Raw genomic sequence first — 19,066 nt, forward strand, 5'->3', positions numbered from 1 at the left:
TATTATGTTCATATAAAGTAGTAGTTTTCTTCTAACCTCATATTCTGATTCATATCTATGAATAAAAAAGAAATTATACTTATTACACATTCTTAGTTTATAGCATATTTGCGGTTTTTTTACCGAGATAACCCAATTTTTCGAAAAAATTCCCAAAATACCCCAAAATTCCCAGTTGAAGTTGGACGACTGAGTTTTTCAACTATTATTTGACCTATAATGTTTTGCATTATCGCATGTGTTTCTTTTAGAATTATGAAATTTTGTCCAACATAACATTTGAAGTATACATCTCAAATTTTGCAATGCACTTGGTCCCACCTCAAAATAATTAAAAATGAGTGAGTTAGGTCCTTGCGAACTTGACCCAAAATTAGAGTTTCTGTCAAAACACCTTCAACATAAAAGTGGTAGATCTTCTCAAGACAATGAATTTGGACTAAAATTTTGCATCATTTGCATTTTTTTTTAGAAAGGTATGGGCACCTGAACTTGGACTCTTTGACATTTCAATTGTTATGTGGCCTATAATGTTTTGTATTATGACATGTGTTTATTTTTGAATTATGAAATTTTGTCCAACATAACAATTTAAGTAGACATCTCAAACTTTGCAATGCACTTTGTCCCACCTCAAAATCATAAAAAATGAGTGAGTTAGGTTCTTGGGTAGTTGACCCAAAATTAGGGTTTGAGTCAAAACATGTGTATGTGAATTTTGCCAAAATGGAGTTTAGACAAAGAAACATAATGTTTGGAGTTTACATAAAGATAAATTTGATATAATACGACTTGATATTAATAAAATTTGGAGTTTACACAAAGAAACCTAATGGTGATGACCGGGATCACCTAACCGACCTCTGGTCCCACATCCCCTAGCTACCCTAACCTTAGGCCCTAACCCACGTTGACGATTCTGCACCGGTGTTTGTTCATCTGAGGGGCCAGGAGCGTCATTACCTCCTACAGGAGAAGATTTGTTGAGGTATTCAGCCAAGTCAGCATAATCTTCAGTATTCAATGATGGTGTACCGGCGTAGCTGAGCTCATGATCCATGCCAGAGAAGTTGGGATGTGGTTGACTCATGGATGGGCGACCGGGACGGTTGAAGGGAGACATGGGTGTGAAAGATGCGTCTAGGAAAGGTTGGAAAGGTTGTTGGGGTGTTTGGAAGAGATGGGGTTGTGGGATGTTTTGGTTTTGTGATGTTTGGGCTTCTTGGCTACGGTAGGAGGAGGGGCGGTTAGTGTTTTGGCTAAGGCGACTTTGGTAGGGTGATGGTGTGGGTGCGAAGCGATGTTCGGTCTGAGGTTAATGGTCAATTTGTTGGTGGTGGTATGGGGTATGTTCTTGGTATTGGGGTTGGGTGAATGGCATGTTTTGGTTGTATGTTTGTGTGTTTGTGGAATGGAAAGTTTGACGGATAGGTGGTTGTGAGAAACCGAGTTGAGAATGTTGTTGGGGGTTAGATGTTGATCCTTCTTGTGTGTAACTTGTTTGGCGTGGGTCGTAGAGGTACATATCATCGGCGATGAATTGAAAACCAACCGATATGTACCAAACCATATAAGTACGACTTGGTTTTACCTCATTTGGCATGACTGCGTCAGTTAAGACATGGTCATGACGGTGCTTCCACTTGCGACACTCCGATCTTGCGAAGGTTTGCCAAGGGTTGAAGTTCCATTGGTCGTTCACTTTACGCATATGCCATTCTCCTAGACTAGCTGGGGGATCTGGGATATTCTGGACCATACCGAACTGCAGCTTCACACGATCGGTGTTGTGCATCTCCACAGTTGTGAACCGTATTATCGGTGTGCATGTTGTCCATACGGCTGCGTCTTCTGCGTTGACCTCATGCTCATGATCCAGATTAAGGTATGGACGCCAAATGAACTGAAATGTTAAAGAAGATAGGATTATAATGAATGTAGAAAAAGTTAACATAATATGACGAAATAATGAAGTTATTTTGCTTACGTATGTCGGTCGAAGGTGATCCAACAGGTTGCGATACTGAGTAATACAGTGTCTCGGACATTTGTTGTAACTCATACCACGTGCCGACCATCTACACCAAAAAGTTAAACAAAATTAGTTTGAGGTAATAAACTTTAAGGAAGTAAGTAAAGATATAGCAATTTAAACAACTTACTTTTTTGCATATGGAAAAGTGAAAGGGTTGTTATTGACCGGTGCTAGAGACGGTAGTCTTGACCAACCCCATGCTTGTAGCAACACAGCACATCCAGAAAATGTAGATGTGTCTTTGTGGGAATTTTTGCACAACGAACTATAGAGATAGGCTAGACAAGCGGATCCCCAACTGTAACTACCTATTCTATCTACATGTCTAAGTAGAGGTAAGTACATAATATGCATGCTAGAACCACTACCTTCGGGAAATAAAAAGGATCCTATTAACAGCATAATGTAACACCTAATTTTTATTATTCGAGCATCTTCGGTAGAATGCTCATCTAAATATAAACTATTATAATATGACTTTAGGCGTGAGAGTAGTATACCTTGACCTCTAGCATTATCATCTAACAAATCAGTTTCTAAAAGCTTCATGCAAATTGAATTTGCATAGTTGGTCTTACCATTAACAGCTTTGCCTTCAATTCGTAGTCCTAAAAGCATGTAGACGTCTTCTAACGTCACGGTACACTCACCGGTTGGAAACCAAAATGTGTGTGTCTCTGGCCTCCATCTTTCGCATAAGGCTAGAATGAACTTGTTATCTATATACCAAGACATAATCTTGCTAATATGACCAAAACCGGCGAGTTCAACATAAGGTTGAATCATCGGGTCCATTGGGACAAATTCGTGGACTCGAGTTCGAAACCTTGATACATCCTATAATAGAAACAATATAACACTTGACTAAGTTGGTATTTCAAAATAAAATGGGGTTGGTGAAGATGAAAGATAAAAAGTTAACAAAAGAAAAAACTTACATATGTTGCGATGTTTGCAACTGTTCCTCTGTGTGCTTCGCCCATTGTGAGTAAAGACATATTGTTGGGGAGTTGGTGTAGATGAAATTGGAAGATGTTGTTGAAGATGAAATTGTAAAAGAAGTATTGTAGAGGAAGTAGTGAGAATGTTGGTGTGGAAGAATTGTTGAAGGAGTGGATGTATTTATAGGCAAATGGAAGAGAGCATAAAAATTTATGTTTGCATGGTGTCTCCACCCCATTTGGCGACCATGTACAATCCTAAAGAGGGGTCGCCATTCAAATTGGCGACACCATAGGGCCATGCATGCAAGGCTAGTTCTGAATGCTTGGTTTCGAGGTCTGATTGCATGGGGTCGCCACTTGAATTGGCGACCATGTACAAGCATTAAGTGGAGGCGCCAAACCATTTGGCGACACCATCTGCATGTCTGACACGTGGCAGTCTTGTCTCCTGCATGCTGAACAAGACACTTGTGGATGGCTTGCATGATTGACACATCATCTCTGACTATCTTACATGTCCGACACGTGTCTGTCTTGTCTCCTGCATGCTGAAGAGTCACTTCTTGATAGCTTGCATGGTTGACACATCAACTCACACTGTCTTGCATGACTGACACATCATCTCAAAACTAGCTAGCATGCTTGACACATCATCACAGAGTAGCTTGAATGCCCGACACATCATCTCAGAACTAGCTAGCATGTGAGAAACTGATACCATCTATTTAAGTGTCTTACTATCAACATCCAAGACACTTCACTCACATTCATCTGCACTTGCAAAATAGTTTTCATCTACACAATGTCATCTTCATCATTATACAGTGTCAACGTTCACTGCAACGGTGAAACTTTTGAGTATGAGTTTCATGGTTTTTGTTTTCGAAACACTGATACCATTAGAATCACGATCAAGAGAAATGCAACCTTTTTTCATTTGAAAAAAAGAATACAATCCTTTATAGGATCAGGTATTGTGTCAAAGATCACATATCAAAATCCAATATTTTTTTAGAATGGTCAATGCAAGTTTTTTCCCCTTAAGGTCCGAGACGATGAAGATGTTGAAAACATATTTGTTAGTCATGAACATTCAGGCAACAATTGTATCGAGTTGTACATTACTCTACAATGATGTATACCATCTCAACAGTCTCAACTAACCGATCAGGATGAAGCTGGTGAAGATGATGCAGATGATGCACAATAGTCAGATGAACTCAACCCAGAAGCAGAAGTAGAAGTCGACGTTGTTGATGAAGAAGAAGAGGAGACCGAGATACAGGTTGATCACATGCTGAACAACGACGATGAAGATGATGATCAACCACCACCAATACCTCCTAGTCATGCCTACAATTCGCCTCAACATATGACAAATATGGATCTTCACGACGATGAAACATCCGACAGTGTCTTCTATAATTTGTATCCGAGACTAGTAGGCGAATTAAAGGTGGGAGACATGTTTCGTACCAAAGAAGAATGTGTATTGGCAATCAAAAAATTCCATATGAACAACTTTGCTGACTTTACTATGAAACGCACTGATTCTAGAAGGTATGTTATCGAATGTCGTAACATGCTTTGTAAGTTTCGTTTGACTGCGTCTTACAAGAAGAAAAATGACGCTTGGGAGATCGCTTCAATAGACCCACCGCACAGTTGCGTTGCAACTAACGTTGAACAAGATCACCGTAAACTGAGCACAGCTTTGATATGTCAAGATATTCTGCCATTGGTAAATAAAGACCCATCACTGAAGGTGAGTATAATTATATCCCATATCCGAACAACATATAACTATACTCCATCTTATAAGAAAGCATGGATTGCGAGGACAAAGGCTGTTGAACAGGTTTTCGGCAACTGGGAGGATTCATTCAAGGAATTGCCACGGTTTTATGGGCACTAAAAACATATGTCCCAGGAACTGTGGCAATTATGGAGACAGTGCCAGCAATGATGCCAGACGAAACTTGTGCTACAGGTAATAGAATATTTCACCGTCTCTTTTGGGCATTTGACCCGTGCATCAAAGGTTTCGCTTTCTGCAAACCTATCTTGCAAATTGATGGCACTTGGTTATACGGAAAATACAAGGGTACTTTGCTCATGGCGGTTGCACAAGACGGTAACAACAATGTCTTTCCCATTGCCTTTGCTCTTGTTGAAGGTGAAACGGCTGGTGGATGGGGTTTCTTTCTTCGACATCTCAGAACGCATGTGGCTCCACAAGCCAATCTATGTTTGATTTCTGATAGACATACTGCCATTGAGAGTGCCTACAACAACCATGACAACGGATGGCATGATCCTCCTTCTACACATGTCTACTGTATCAGACACATTGCACAAAACGTCATGCGTGCTATAAAATATAAGAATCTTCGCAAGAAGGTGGTGAATGTTGGGTATGCTTTAACTCAACCGTCATTTCAATATTTCGTGATGAAATTAGACTGTCTAATGAAGACGCGGGGAAATGGATAAATAACATACCAGTAGAGCAGTGGACAAGAGCATTTGACGGTGGTTGTCGATGGGGCCACATGACAACAAAGGAATTCGAAAGGAATTCGAAATCTGCCGATAACCGCCTTGGTAAGATCAACCTATTATAGGTTGGCTTATATGTTCGCAACCAGATGTGAAAGATGGAGTGCAGTGTTAATGTCTGGGCAAGTATTTAGTGAGTGTTGCATGAAGGTCATGAAAAAGGAGAGCATCAAAGCTAGCACACACATTATAACAGTCTTTGACCGTCATAGACAAAATTTCAGCGTCCAGGAAACAATGGGCAACAACGAGGGGAGACCAAATTTAGCCTACGCTGTTAGACTACACAGAAGTTGGTGCGATTGTGAAAAATTTCAGGCCTTCCGCATACCTTGCTCCCATGTCATTGCAGCATGCGCTTATACTCGTCAAGACGCTTACAACCATTTATCTGATGTGTACAAGGCCAACACCATCATGAATGTATATAGTCAAAGCTTTTCAGTACTACCAATGGAGGATTACTGACCTCCATATGAAGGAGATATTGTTTGGCACAATAAAGAGATGCGTAGAAAGGAGAAAGGAAGGCCAAACAGCACACGTATCATAACAGAGATGGATTCCACAGATAAAATGATAAGATTATGTAGTATCTGTCGTCAACCAGGACACAACAAAAACAACTGTCCCAATCAAGGAGCATCATCTAGATCTTAAGCTTTTTGTAACATTGTATTTCTGTAACAATCAATCATTATATATCATTAAGTTCTTGTTACAACGAGTTTCATAACAAACATCAGTACAAAACATCTGAAAACATAAATAATTCTAACTGATTACAACAATCAAATTAATGTCGTCTCGACCGAACATCATTTCCCTAGCATCCTTATCAGTCTTCATTCGCACCCAACCAAAGATATTGTCAAGCCTCTCAATACTTCTGATTTTTTCCCCTTCTGGTATTTTCCCGTCTAACCATCGAACCAGCTCCCTCTTCAGTTGATCTAACGTGGTGATGTTCCAAAACAGCATCAGCAATTGAGGTTTGTCTCTCGCATAAATCACCTTACCGTATCGGCGACGAACACCAAACATGATAGCCAAATGATTATATGAGTTGTGGAACAATTGGTCACACAATCCAATTGACGCCTCCCTTTAAGTTTTAAGAGGAGTCGCCAATTCAATTGGCGCCTCCTCCTAAAAGTGGGGTATTTTGGGATTTTTTCTAAAACGTGGGGTATTTTGGGAATTTTTTCGAAAAACTGGGTTATCTCGGTAAAAAAACCTCAACATGATTTCACAAATATTAAAATTGAAAGACAATTTTTTCTTATAAATAGAATCAAATTGACTATTAAATTTACAAGATTGTATACATGATTTCTTTCTCTATTTGTCAATCTTAACCTTATGTCGAACAATTGAAATATTTTAAGTGACTTTAATATTGGTAACATGTGTAACTTTGTCTCGCTTTTTCTCTCTAAATCATTATTTTTCTTAATAAATAATTTATTTAATTAAATACATGAAAATTAGAAAGTTAATATAGGAATAAAATCACTCAATCCCTCCACAATTTGCAAAGTTATAAAACTAATGCTTCTATTTAAAATCAAATTGTTTTAATTCTTTCATATATATATATATATATATATATATATATATATATATATATATATATATATATATATATATATATATATATATATATATATATATATATATATATATATATATATATATTATATATATATATATATATATATATATATATATATATATATATATATATATATATATAATTGACGATTTATATATTTTTAATATGTTATTTATGTAACTTATAAATCATCATATATAATTTTTTTGTAAAACACATTATAAATAAAAATATATAATTTAAAAAATGGATACTTCGTCAATTGAAAAAAGTGAGAGAGATCAAAACTATTTAATTTTAAAATTAAAAAAATAGAAGATAAAAACTATAATTTAATCTTATATTAAAATAATTTTAAATTAAAAGAAATCAAAATTAAGCCACCCTAAAAAAATCCTAATTTAAGAGAATTTTTATCTCCAGAAATTGATTTTGCAATATTTAGATATAATTTAAAACTTACAGATACAATTTTTACGCAATCTTATATAAATATAAAATTATATAGAATTTTTTTAAATAAAATGTTCTGCTTTCAAAAATTGCGAACATTTTGGTAAAAAAAGTAGACATTTAAGCCACTTAAAAAAACACAGCTAACGATGGTGAGTTTAAAAGATTAAAGATTGCAGTCTTTCAACCTTTTAATCTAGTCTAAATATATTAAAATAATGGCAACAAAATAAAAGATATTTTCTGAAAAAGTTGAAAGAACATAATTGTTGGGCAAAAAACTGTTTTTCCTACCAAATAAGGTGGAACGCACCTCATCTCACACCTCACCTCACATACATTTTCAGACTATCTCCGAAATCTAAGAGTATTTTTGCATTTTCAAAAGGTGCCCTAAAGATATATTGGGTGCATTAAGAAATGCCCTTCACAAAATATAAAATACTCACATCAACCTCTGCCAAAAGCCCATAAGAGTCTTCTGATTATTTAGAGCTTAGTCTTTAAACAACTTTTTGTTATGAAATAAAGCGTCTTTTGTAATTCTTGGAGTTGAATAAGACCATATAAAAATTAACAAACCTTAACATCAGTATGCTATCAATATTGATGTCAAAAATAGATGATATTTAGAAGAAAAAAATCAGATAAAAAGCTTACATAACTTGTAAAAATAGTATCCGTACCAATGAAGACATTTAAGCTACCAATTCAAAAAACACTCAACAAAATCTAAAACTCATACATAAGAATAGTATGAACTGACTAAATTGCCTGGGACTTGTTAAGGATCACACCTTCATATTTCACTTGAAACCATTTCATCGAATCCTCCTTTGTCACGCGGTGCTGGATTCCAACACGTGCCTTGCAACGGCGACGACGTCCAACTCGATAACCAGGGCGCTCCAACACAACGAAGAAATCCATTCCGTAAATGCCAGTAGAAGGATCATACCTGAACCGTAATTTTAAACATCAATGCGATAAACAAATATACTTGACGAGTTAAAAGAGCTACAAACTAAAGAGATGTACAGGGAAAAGAATCAATGCACATATCATCAAATATGTATAATAAATAAGAAGTTTGTCTCAGAACAAATTATAATGGTTTTTTCAGCTTACTTGATTCCCAAGTCAATGTGTTCTTGAATACCAAAGCCAAAACAACCGGTATCACTGAAATTTCTCCTCAAAAGTTCATATTCCTTGACCTTCAAACCGCTCTCCAAAAGCTGCATTGCCTTGTCGCCTCTAACAGTGACGTAGCATGCAATCTTTTCATTCCTTCTAATACCGAAGGAACGGACGGTGTACCTAGCTGTCAATAAGCACACGAGAAAAAGATGAACCAATCAGGGCACAACCCTAACCCAAATGACCAACACGTGTGTAAACTATGTCATGTTTCGGCGATAGCCATCGTTAGGCTAGAATCCCAGCGCAAACACTAGAAATAAATTTTAGAAAAGTCAAAATAATGGTTATATTCTCATTTTTCACTGGCAAAGACAAGATACCATCACAAACCCTAGAAATAATTTAAGAAAACTGTGATGATTGAGTGTAACCACATGCATCAATGTCATACATGTGTGGAACAACGACTCGTCTTAGACACACTTTCAACCTTGAAGTATCTGTCCATGATACATAAATAAGTGTTTGAGAAAGGGGAAGTTATTATGAAAGATCTTGGTTTCCCGAATCCTGATATGAAATTTAACTCAATGTGCATGTAAAACACAATAGAAAAAGATTTTAATAAAAATAGCAAGTAAATGAAATAAACAAAAAGTACCTTTGGAGAAAACAGGGGTTTGACCACTAAGCTGTTCAAGAACCTATGAAAAAGAGAAACCAAGTGGTTATGAAATTGAAAATTGAATTGATAAACCATGAAAATGACAATGAGAAAATACCTTAGCAGCTCTGGTAAGCCGATCTCCACTCTCACCAACGGAGATGTTGAGGACAAGTTTCTGCACTTTGATATCCCGCATTGGATTCGACAGCTTCTTCTCCGCAGCCTGACATAATCACTATTAGTAAACTTTGCTTTGTTCTAGTAAAATATTAAACCAATATGACAAACAGAATTTTGTTATGCCGGATTTATATTGTTGCTTTTTATCTTCTAAACAAACAAATTTAAATTTGCATTTTTTCATATGGATGATATCATAAACAATAACATGTTAAAAATAACCATCAAAATTCATTTCAGTCATTGTTTCATATGGACTTACATATTCAAACATCAAAATTATCTTAGACAATGATATTGGTATAAATATTAATGAACATAATAAATACAAATCAAGATTAGCTACTTCTTGATATCAGCTTTTTTGGATAAACAACTTATTTAAGTGCTTATACATAAGCTATTCCTATACCAAAAGATGAAATAAAGTCCAAGTATTGTTATATAAACTATAAGCTGTTTTAATAAACTTTCTTAGAGAGCTTACTGAAATAAGCTAAAAACAGATTATACATATATATCTAAGATCCAAAACTGTAACAATGTAACTATGTTATTCTCAATTCAAGAAAACATGAATCAAATTTACTCACACAATGGATCACAGAAACAATTTTCAAACCCTAGAAAACTATGTTAGTGCATATATTAGATTAAATTGAATTGAATTGAAAACAATTCAGTAGAATACAAAACAGCGGATTTGATTTTACCATTTGGAATATGGAAATTGGAATTCTTGTGAGAGAGATGGAAGAATTGGGAACGGCGCGAGTGGTGGAAGAGTGAGGCGGTAACACTCGCTCACTGATATCAAAGGTTTGATTGGAGATGGATACTAGGGTTTTTTTAGCTTTCAACGGAATGAAATGACAATTATACCCTCTGCCTCCCTTTTTTTTATTTAATCTTTCATCAAAATTTTATAAAAGAAATTATAAAGAGCATAAAATAGTAATGTTATTTTGCGTGTAAAAATATTCTCTATTATTCAAAAAAAAATTACAAAATGTATTTCTAAAGTAAGTAAACAAATCTTAATATTTTTCTAAATGGTGACATTTATTTTGTTCGGTAAAAGTATACTAATCGGAAGGGTAATCAACTGTTCACGATGATGAGTAGCATGATATCCAAAATTTGTTTGAAAGATATTTAGAAGGTACATAGATGTTTTAGATGAGGGTTTTTTCGATCATTCCCCATTTTTATCTGACACCTCCACAAAGAAATTGCAGTTACGTTTTTCTCTTTATTTTATTTTTTTTATGAATATTGAATTTTTGATGCAGATATCAATTTTTTTTTATATTTTTCATCTTTTGGATGAAGAATTTTTTTGATTGTTTTCAAGTGTACCGAGCAAAAATACTTAATATTTTGTAAATTGCTAGCAAAAATTCAAAGATTTCTGAAAAATGATGAAGAAATACCAAGAATTTAAAACATCCAAGACAAAATTATCGGATATTTGAAAAGAACCGATAACATATAAAGTCTATCGTATTTTTTGAAATATCCGATACACACCAAAAATTTGCAAATATTTTAAAAATTTTGGTAGGCTATAAGAAATTATGGAAAAACTTTTTTTTTACATTTTAAAGAAATTATACCAAATAAAACACATACATATAATACAAAAGTGATATAATATTGTTACAAAATAAATCATGTCGACTTCCTAGCTTCTTCTTCCCAATACCTAATATGTCTCGCATATGTTGATTCACGTGATCTTGCAACTTCACTACAGTTTTGTTTTTATCGGTTTGTGAGGTAGATAAAAGGTACATTAGGAAATCTAATGTTTTTTCTTTGAAGTTGTGTTTTTGTGTATCGGGTGGAAAAATCACTTCTTGGATATGGATTTTGGGTGTGTTGTTCACAAAGAGAGAAGATTGTTTCTATACTCCATTGAAAACTTTGGTGAAATCATGTGAAGGTTGTCGTAGAACAAAATTGGGAGTCATCCAATTAATCGAGACTAATGGCAATTGCTCAGACAAGTCTTAGTCAGATTCGCGGGAATAATGCTACATAAAGGAAGCTTGGAGTAGGTTATTGTGGATAACAATATTATTGGATAAAGATCGTTGAGGATCTTGTTGTGTAGCAGTTGAGTATCTACATCAACATAAGGAATTGTTATTAGATTCATGTGTAGGCTAATACAATATGGTTATTAGCATTCGGATGTATGATAGATAGTTGTATCAAAATACTTGTATATTAACTCTTGAGAATAGTGTAAGAGGTGATTTTTTTCCCGATGGTTTTTCAAACCATTGATGAGTGGATTAGACATAGCGAGGTCGGTTGTCAAACTATTATATATCTATGTATACTCTCTTCCATTCTTATCTTTTTTTAATTTTCGTTGTTTAGAATGTAAAGTTAAATCATAGCATGATTTCAATTCATTTAGGTTAAGATCTTGCTTGTAGTGGTTTATCGTATAAGTATAAGTATGTTTTGCATTGAACCTATTGAATGATATTTAGCTATATACATTTGTAGATATCTAGTTCTTCTTTGGGTTTCATTGATAACATGTCTTATCATATTGATATAATATGTTTGTTCATTATTGGGAGTAACATTCGTCTCCTTATCAGAACCTTTCAGAGGCAAACCTGTTTCGATTACCATCACTTTAATTTAAAATTATGTTATGTTGTTTCTGTAAATATTGGGAGTAAAATATATCCTAACTATTTATATATATCGCAGGATTTTAAAACATGGAACTCGATTGAGATTAGGTTTGTTCTTGGAAAGAATGAATTAGATATATACTTTGACGATGTAAATAAAGTGAGCAAAAACTCAAACATTTGACCAACCATTGACTAATTCTTATTCATTATGCTTTTACTTTCAAGTCATTTACTTTATGCAATTTAAATTTCAGTCATTTATCATTCATTGCCATTTACATTTCATGCAACTTGTTTATGTTTCAGTCCTTTTCACTTTGCTCATTTGAGTCATATCTTGTGTTTGTATATATTTGTTTGTGTGTTTTGATTTTGTTTGTGGTGTTAGGACCTTAAAATACACAATGACAATAAAAACCCTAAAAAATATTTGTTGGACTGTTGGGACTTGATCTGAACTTTTGGATTTATGACTAAGCATCATTCCCTATGCTAAAGGACTTGGTCGATGCCAACATCTGAGACTGGGTTATCTTTGCTTGTGCCCTCATCTGATGCAAGACCTTGGATCTCCTTGATTCATCTGATACTCTGTCTTTGTAATTAATTGTTATTTTGTTATTGCATATGTCTGATGTTTTATTCTGAGTTGATCAAGGAATATTTCATCTGATACATTGGAAGACACTGAAGACTGCTAGCTATTGGAGTGCTTGCTTGGATATGGTTGTCTTTATTTGATGTCTTGATCTTCATTGATGTCTGATATTACTCATTTCTTATTGATTGTTGCTTGATTAAAGTCCAAAGGAAAATGGGTTTCTATATGACATTCTTGTCTATTAGATTGCATCCCATTGGTCAGATCTTTTCAACTCTTAACTTTTAAACTTTTGCTTAGGATAGTCTATTCATCTCTTCCCACTTCTTAAATTTCAAACCTCTCTCTCTTTTCAAAAACTTTATTTGCTTGTGATTTCAAACTTAGACATGTTTTAATGATTAGAAACTTTGGCCTTATGCCATTGAATTTTTAAACTTCTTTTTCTTAAATCAAACTTGTAAATATACTTAAGCATATTGACTTAAGTTTCAAAAGACAAAAAGAACTAACAACATCATTCAAATCTTTGGAGTTTTATGCCCTTTTACTTAAATTTTTTGTTAAAATCAATTCATCAACTTATTTGAAATTTTTACCATGAACTACAGAGTTTTGATCCCTCATTTTTATGTTGGTACGTAGGCATAAGACCGAAGATCTTGTCAAACACAAAAAAATATAATCAGTGAATTCTTTTCTCATCCTCACACTATTTATTTTATTAAACATCATTTATATCCAAAAAAATATGCATACAAAAAAGGGCTCCCTAGGAGTACCTAGGACACTTTGGATGCTAACACATTCCCTCGGTGTAACCAACCCCCTTACATGTAATCTCTAGCATTTTATTAGTTTTGGTTTGAAGAACTTCTTATCTTTGGGTTTTGTTGTAGTTTTGCCCATTTCCTTTGGAAACAATAAAAGCGCGGTGACGACTCTGGTTTTATTAACGTCAAGTTTATCCATAGTTTGATGGTCACGAATTTACCGCTATAGAAATTAAGTGGCGATTCTACTGGGGACTAGTCCTCAGTGGGTTTAGCCTACTTTTTATGTGTATATATTTGTATATTTGATGTTTGTATATGTTGTTTGTGTGATATAAGTTGTCTGTTGTGCTTGGCGATCTATGTGTGGTGAGATAAGTTCTAACCCGAACTTGAGTGCAATTAAGATAGGAGGATGGTATAGTCATGTTCAACTTCTGTGGAGTAGTACTTAACAAGTTGGCTTGAGATCCATCTACTCAGTGGAGACCTCTTTAGAGTTACTGATGTCACACAAGTAATTTGTGGATAGGCATTACTTTCTCTGATTGGGGGTCCGAGAAGCTGAGAACCGTAGAACATTTAACCCAACTTGGCATATTTAGGACGTAGTGCGGAGACTGTTCAAGTGTAGACTTGATAACAGTTGTTACGCGATAATACACTCAGATGAATTTCTCTTGAGAATATTATGGGTTGATGAGTCAGCCATCCTAACCTGTAATATCTGATATATGGGATTAAGACTTTGAGAACTGTTTTAGAACATGATCTGCAGGTTTTTACCCTTAGTACACTCCTTTGGGATGGTTCTTAACCTAACTCCATGCTCGTGACTCGCAACAAACCCTTTGATTCTCGGTTGATTCGATCAAGTCTCATCAATATCAATGGAACTTGGGCGTTGATAAGATGAAAACCATAATCCACCTAAATGGATGATTAATCTTGATGATGACTTGATCCATCCCTTGACCATTAGATGTTGTTAGCCATGATGGCAAAGTTCAAATTAGAACTTGAACAAATGGATGTAAAAATAACCTTCCTGTATGGTGATCTAGATGAAACAATCCAGATGAGACAACCCGATGGGTATGCAGAAAAAGGAAAGAAATATTATGTTAGCAAGTCGAATAGGTCGTTAATGGTCTGAAACAATTTTCTCGACAATGGAATAAGACATTCAATAGGTTCATGGCATACATAGGTTTTACTAGGAGCTAGTTTAACCACTGTGTTTACCTTAGATTTTGACCTGGAAGTTCACATGTTATTTTGTTGCTTTATATGGATGACATCCTCATATAAAGCAACAATGTTGAAGATGTTTTGAAGGTGAAGGTTGAACTCCATAAGAAGTTCGACATGAAAGATTTAGGAGATGCCTCCATAATTCATGGGATTGACATCCAAAGAGATAGAAAGCAGTTAAAGTTATGCTTATCTTAAGAGACATACCCAAAGAAGATTCTCGAAAAATTTGGTATGTCGAATTCAAAGCTTGTGGTGACTCCGACAAATCCTTAATTCAAGCTGAGTGTAACTCAGAGTCCCAGTTATGAGGTCAAAAGAGCCTATATGAAAAGCATATTATATGATAACATAGTAGATTCTTTGAGTATGCTATGATATATACTATGTCAGACATAACATGTGTAGTGAGCCTTGTAAGCAAGTACATGGCCAATTCTGGAAAGGCGCACTGAAAAGCATTAAAGTGGATTCTAAGGTACATAAATGGGTCTCTGAGCAGAGTCCTGATTTATGTTGGAGCCAATGGCAATGATAGCAAATTAGAAATCAAAGGATTTATCTACTCTGATTACGTAGGTTGTATGGATTCCAAAAAATCTATTTTTGGATATGTGTTCACTATATTTGGCACAACAATTAGTTTTAAAGCAACACTTTAGAAGTGTTCTGGACTGGGCCATGACACTAGGCACGGCACGGCCCAATGCTCGCCAAGCCCACGTCCAAACGACCATGTCCAAACGACCACGAGGACACGTCAGGTGAACGACCGTCCGCCCGAAGAACGTCTCCCCGGCCCCTTAAATACGTGTCGGACAACGAGCGGGTCCTCCCCATACGATCTCCATCCACTCATCGTCAACCCACGCCGCGGACACCTAAGTTGTGTCGGGCAGAGCCATAACGGCATCTCACTCACCACGTCACCCAACTCCCCTATATTGTCTCCTTAGGGATAGGGGCAGTTGGACCAGGGGGCAGACCTTGGTCTAGGTCTTAACGCTTCTTACGCGTCCCCTGGCAGCTCCTCCTTGGGCCTAGCTAATCCAGCCCATTAGGAGCCTTGGCCCAGCGCTGGGGGCTCAATATAAATACCCCTTTCATGGCAAAGGGGCAGGTATTCTAACTCACACTCTGATAACCTCATTCTGTACCTTTTCTGACTTGAGCATTGGAGCACCTTGCAGGTACACCCCCCTCTCATTTCATTCTCCGGCCCATTCACCAAGACCTTGGAAGGCCCTCCTGCAGGTTTTAAACTCTTGTCCTTCATGGACGCATATAGTGGATACAACCAGATCCCTATGTCGCCCACAGACAAGAAACACACAGCGTTCATGACCCCAACGGGCAATTACTATTACAACGTGATGCCGTTCGGGCTCAAGAACGCTGGCGCTACATACCAACGCATGATGAACAAAGTCTTCAAGGACGAAATAGGGGACATGCTCGAAGTATACATGGACGACATGATCGTCAAATCACACGAGGAGACAACCCATGCTCGACACCTCGCGAAGGTATTCGAGCAGGCGAGACAGTGTAAAATGAGGTTCAACCCCGAAAAATGCACGTTCGGAGTCCGGGCAGGCAAGTTCCTCGGTTTCTATCTCACCGAAAGAGGGATAGAGGCCAACCCCGACAAATGCCGGGCATTCTCGGAGTTTCCGACCCCGAAAACCAAAAAATCGATCCAGTCACTCAATGGAGTGCTCGCCTCACTCTCCCGTTTCATCGCCAAGTCCGCCCAGCACGCATTGCCATTCTTCAGACTCCTTCGCAAAGAGGCTACCTTCGACTGGACCGACGAATGCGAGCAAGCGTTACTCCATCTAAAGAAGGTTCTGTCCCAACCCCGGTCTTATCACGGCCATCAGAACAGGAAACCCTATACTTATACCTATCCGTGGCAACCGAGGCCGTCAGCGCCGTTCTAATAAGAGAAACCGACGAAGGACAAAAACCCATCTATTTTACGAGTAAAGCACTCCAAGGCCCCGAGCTCCGATATCAGCAAATCGAAAAGGTCGCCCTGGCCCTCATCAACACAGCGAGGAGACTACGATATTACTTCCTCGCACACACGATAAAGGTGAGGACCGACCAGCCAATCAAACAGCTGCTCGGGCGCCCGGATATGGCCGGGAGGATGCTCAAATGGTCACTGGAACTCTCCGAATTCGACATACAATACGAGAGTAGGAAAGCCTTGAAAGCTCAGGCACTGGCCGACTTCGTCGCGGAGATGACCCACTGCCCGACTCCAGCAGAAAGCGCCCACAAATGGACGATCTTCGTCGATGGCGCCTCTAACACATCAGGCAGCGGGGCCGGGATCATCCTCGAAAATGAAGAAGGGATCCTGATAGAGGTATCATTAGCGCTAGCGTTCCCAACATCAAACAACCAAGCCGAATACGAAGCCTTCCTCGCAGGCCTGAGGTTAGCCGAGGACCTGGGAGCAAAAGAGGTAAAAATATCCACCGACTCCCAGCTCGTGGCCTCACAAGTGCGAGGAGAATACCGAGCCAAGAACGACAACCTCCTCGAGTACTTGTCCCTCGTCAAAGAAAAACTTGATAGATTTGAAAAATGGGAAGTTCAACACATACCCCGCGAGCACAACACACGGGCAGACGTTCTCTCGAAACTAGCCAGCACGAGGAAAAAGGGTGGGAATAAATCAGTAATCCAAGAAATTCTCCCTCGGCCCAGCATCGACAAACTACCGCCTCCACTCGAGGTCAACGCTATTGGAGATGCCCGCTGTTGGATGACACCCATCTACAATTACCTCACACGAGACGAACTCCCGGCTGACCCGAAAGAGGCGACCACTGTCAAACGACGCGCATGCTCGTACGTACTCCTCGAAGGCAAACTCTACCGGAGAGGATTCTCCATCCCACTACTCAAATGCGTCGAGGAAGAGAAAGTCCCCGACATACTTGGAGAGATACACCGGGGAATTAACGCTCAACACCTCGGCGGACGATCGCTCGCACGAAAAGCCCTTCGAGCAGGCTACTACTGGCCGACCATGCAAAACGATTCGAAAGAGCACGTCAAAAGATGTGACAAATGCCAACGACATGCCGACATGCACCTCGCACCCCCGAACGACCTCAAATCACTGTCTTCCCCATGGCCCTTCGCGTGGTGGGGCATGGACATCCTCGGACCCTTCGTCACCGGATCATATCAGAATAAATACCTCATCGTCGGGGTGGATTACTTCACCAAATGGATCGAGGCGGAGGCACTGGCTAAAATAACCGCGCAGAACATTCTCCGGTTCTTCAAACGCAACATCCTCGCTCGGTTCGGTATACCCCAGGCACTTGTCACAGACAACGGGACACAATTCACGGACGGAGGATTCCAGGACTTCATCGCCAGCCTGGGCACCACACAGCATTTCACGTCTGTCGAGCATCCGCAGACGAACGGGCAAGCAGAGGCGGCCAATAGGGTAATCTTACGTGGCCTCAAACGCAGACTCGGTGAGGCAAAGAGGGCATGGGTCGAGGAGCTACATAGCGTGCTATGGGCCTACCGCACGACTCCACATTCTACCACCGGGGAAACCCCGTTCCGACTAACTTACGGCACCGAGGCAGTCATCCCGGTGGAGATACGGGCGCCAACGAGGAGGACGGAGGAGCCCCTAGACGAGGAAATGAACGATGAAACCCTTAGAGCCGAGCTCGACCTAGTCGAGGAGATACGTTCCGAAGCAGCTCTCAGGGAAACAACCCTCAAACAAAAAATAGCACTACGCCATGACGCGAAAGTCATAAAAAGAGAGTTCCAGGTCGGCACCCTGGTCCTCAGAAGAAACCAGAAAAACCCGAGAGAGGGCAAACTGGCGGCCAACTGGGAAGGCCCTTACCGCGTCCGCGACAAAACGAGCAACGGGGCCTATTACCTGGAAAACCTACAAGGAGAACAACTCGCTCGACCATGGAACGCAGAAAAACTTAGACAATATTACAGCTAAATACACCACGGGGAGACGTGGCAGGTACGACCACGCTCTTCGTCCCCAAAACCCCAGGGAGGAACCACGAGACCCGGGAACGATCCGGGGTCACATGACAAACACAACCCTCCCCGACGGTTGGGATCTTGACCAAGACTCAACGTCGAAGTACCAGGACTGGCAGGGCACCCAGC

General features: G+C 38.4%; 2 protein-coding genes across 2 annotated transcripts; one reads left to right on the forward strand and one right to left on the reverse strand.

Annotated features, from left to right (window-relative positions):
• Positions 1–8,212: 8,212 nt before the first annotated feature.
• LOC127085990 (60S ribosomal protein L11) lies at positions 8,213–10,476 on the reverse strand. The gene is made up of 5 exons (XM_051026603.1): positions 10,310–10,476; positions 9,532–9,639; positions 9,411–9,453; positions 8,735–8,930; positions 8,213–8,564 (listed from the first exon to the last, which is right to left on the reverse strand). The coding sequence occupies exons 1-5, from the start codon at positions 10,310–10,312 to the stop codon at positions 8,372–8,374; spliced, it is 543 nt and encodes a 180-aa protein (XP_050882560.1). The 5' UTR covers positions 10,313–10,476; the 3' UTR covers positions 8,213–8,371.
• Positions 10,477–16,535: 6,059 nt separating this feature from the next.
• LOC127081757 (uncharacterized) lies at positions 16,536–18,890 on the forward strand. The gene is made up of 2 exons (XM_051021977.1): positions 16,536–17,954; positions 18,228–18,890. Exons 1-2 carry the CDS (start codon positions 16,536–16,538, stop codon positions 18,888–18,890), a joined length of 2,082 nt encoding a protein of 693 aa, XP_050877934.1.
• Positions 18,891–19,066: the final 176 nt, after the last annotated feature.

Source organism: Lathyrus oleraceus, chromosome 5 (assembly GCF_024323335.1).
Source record: "Lathyrus oleraceus cultivar Zhongwan6 chromosome 5, CAAS_Psat_ZW6_1.0, whole genome shotgun sequence".
Taxonomy (NCBI): Eukaryota; Viridiplantae; Streptophyta; class Magnoliopsida; order Fabales; family Fabaceae; genus Lathyrus; species Lathyrus oleraceus.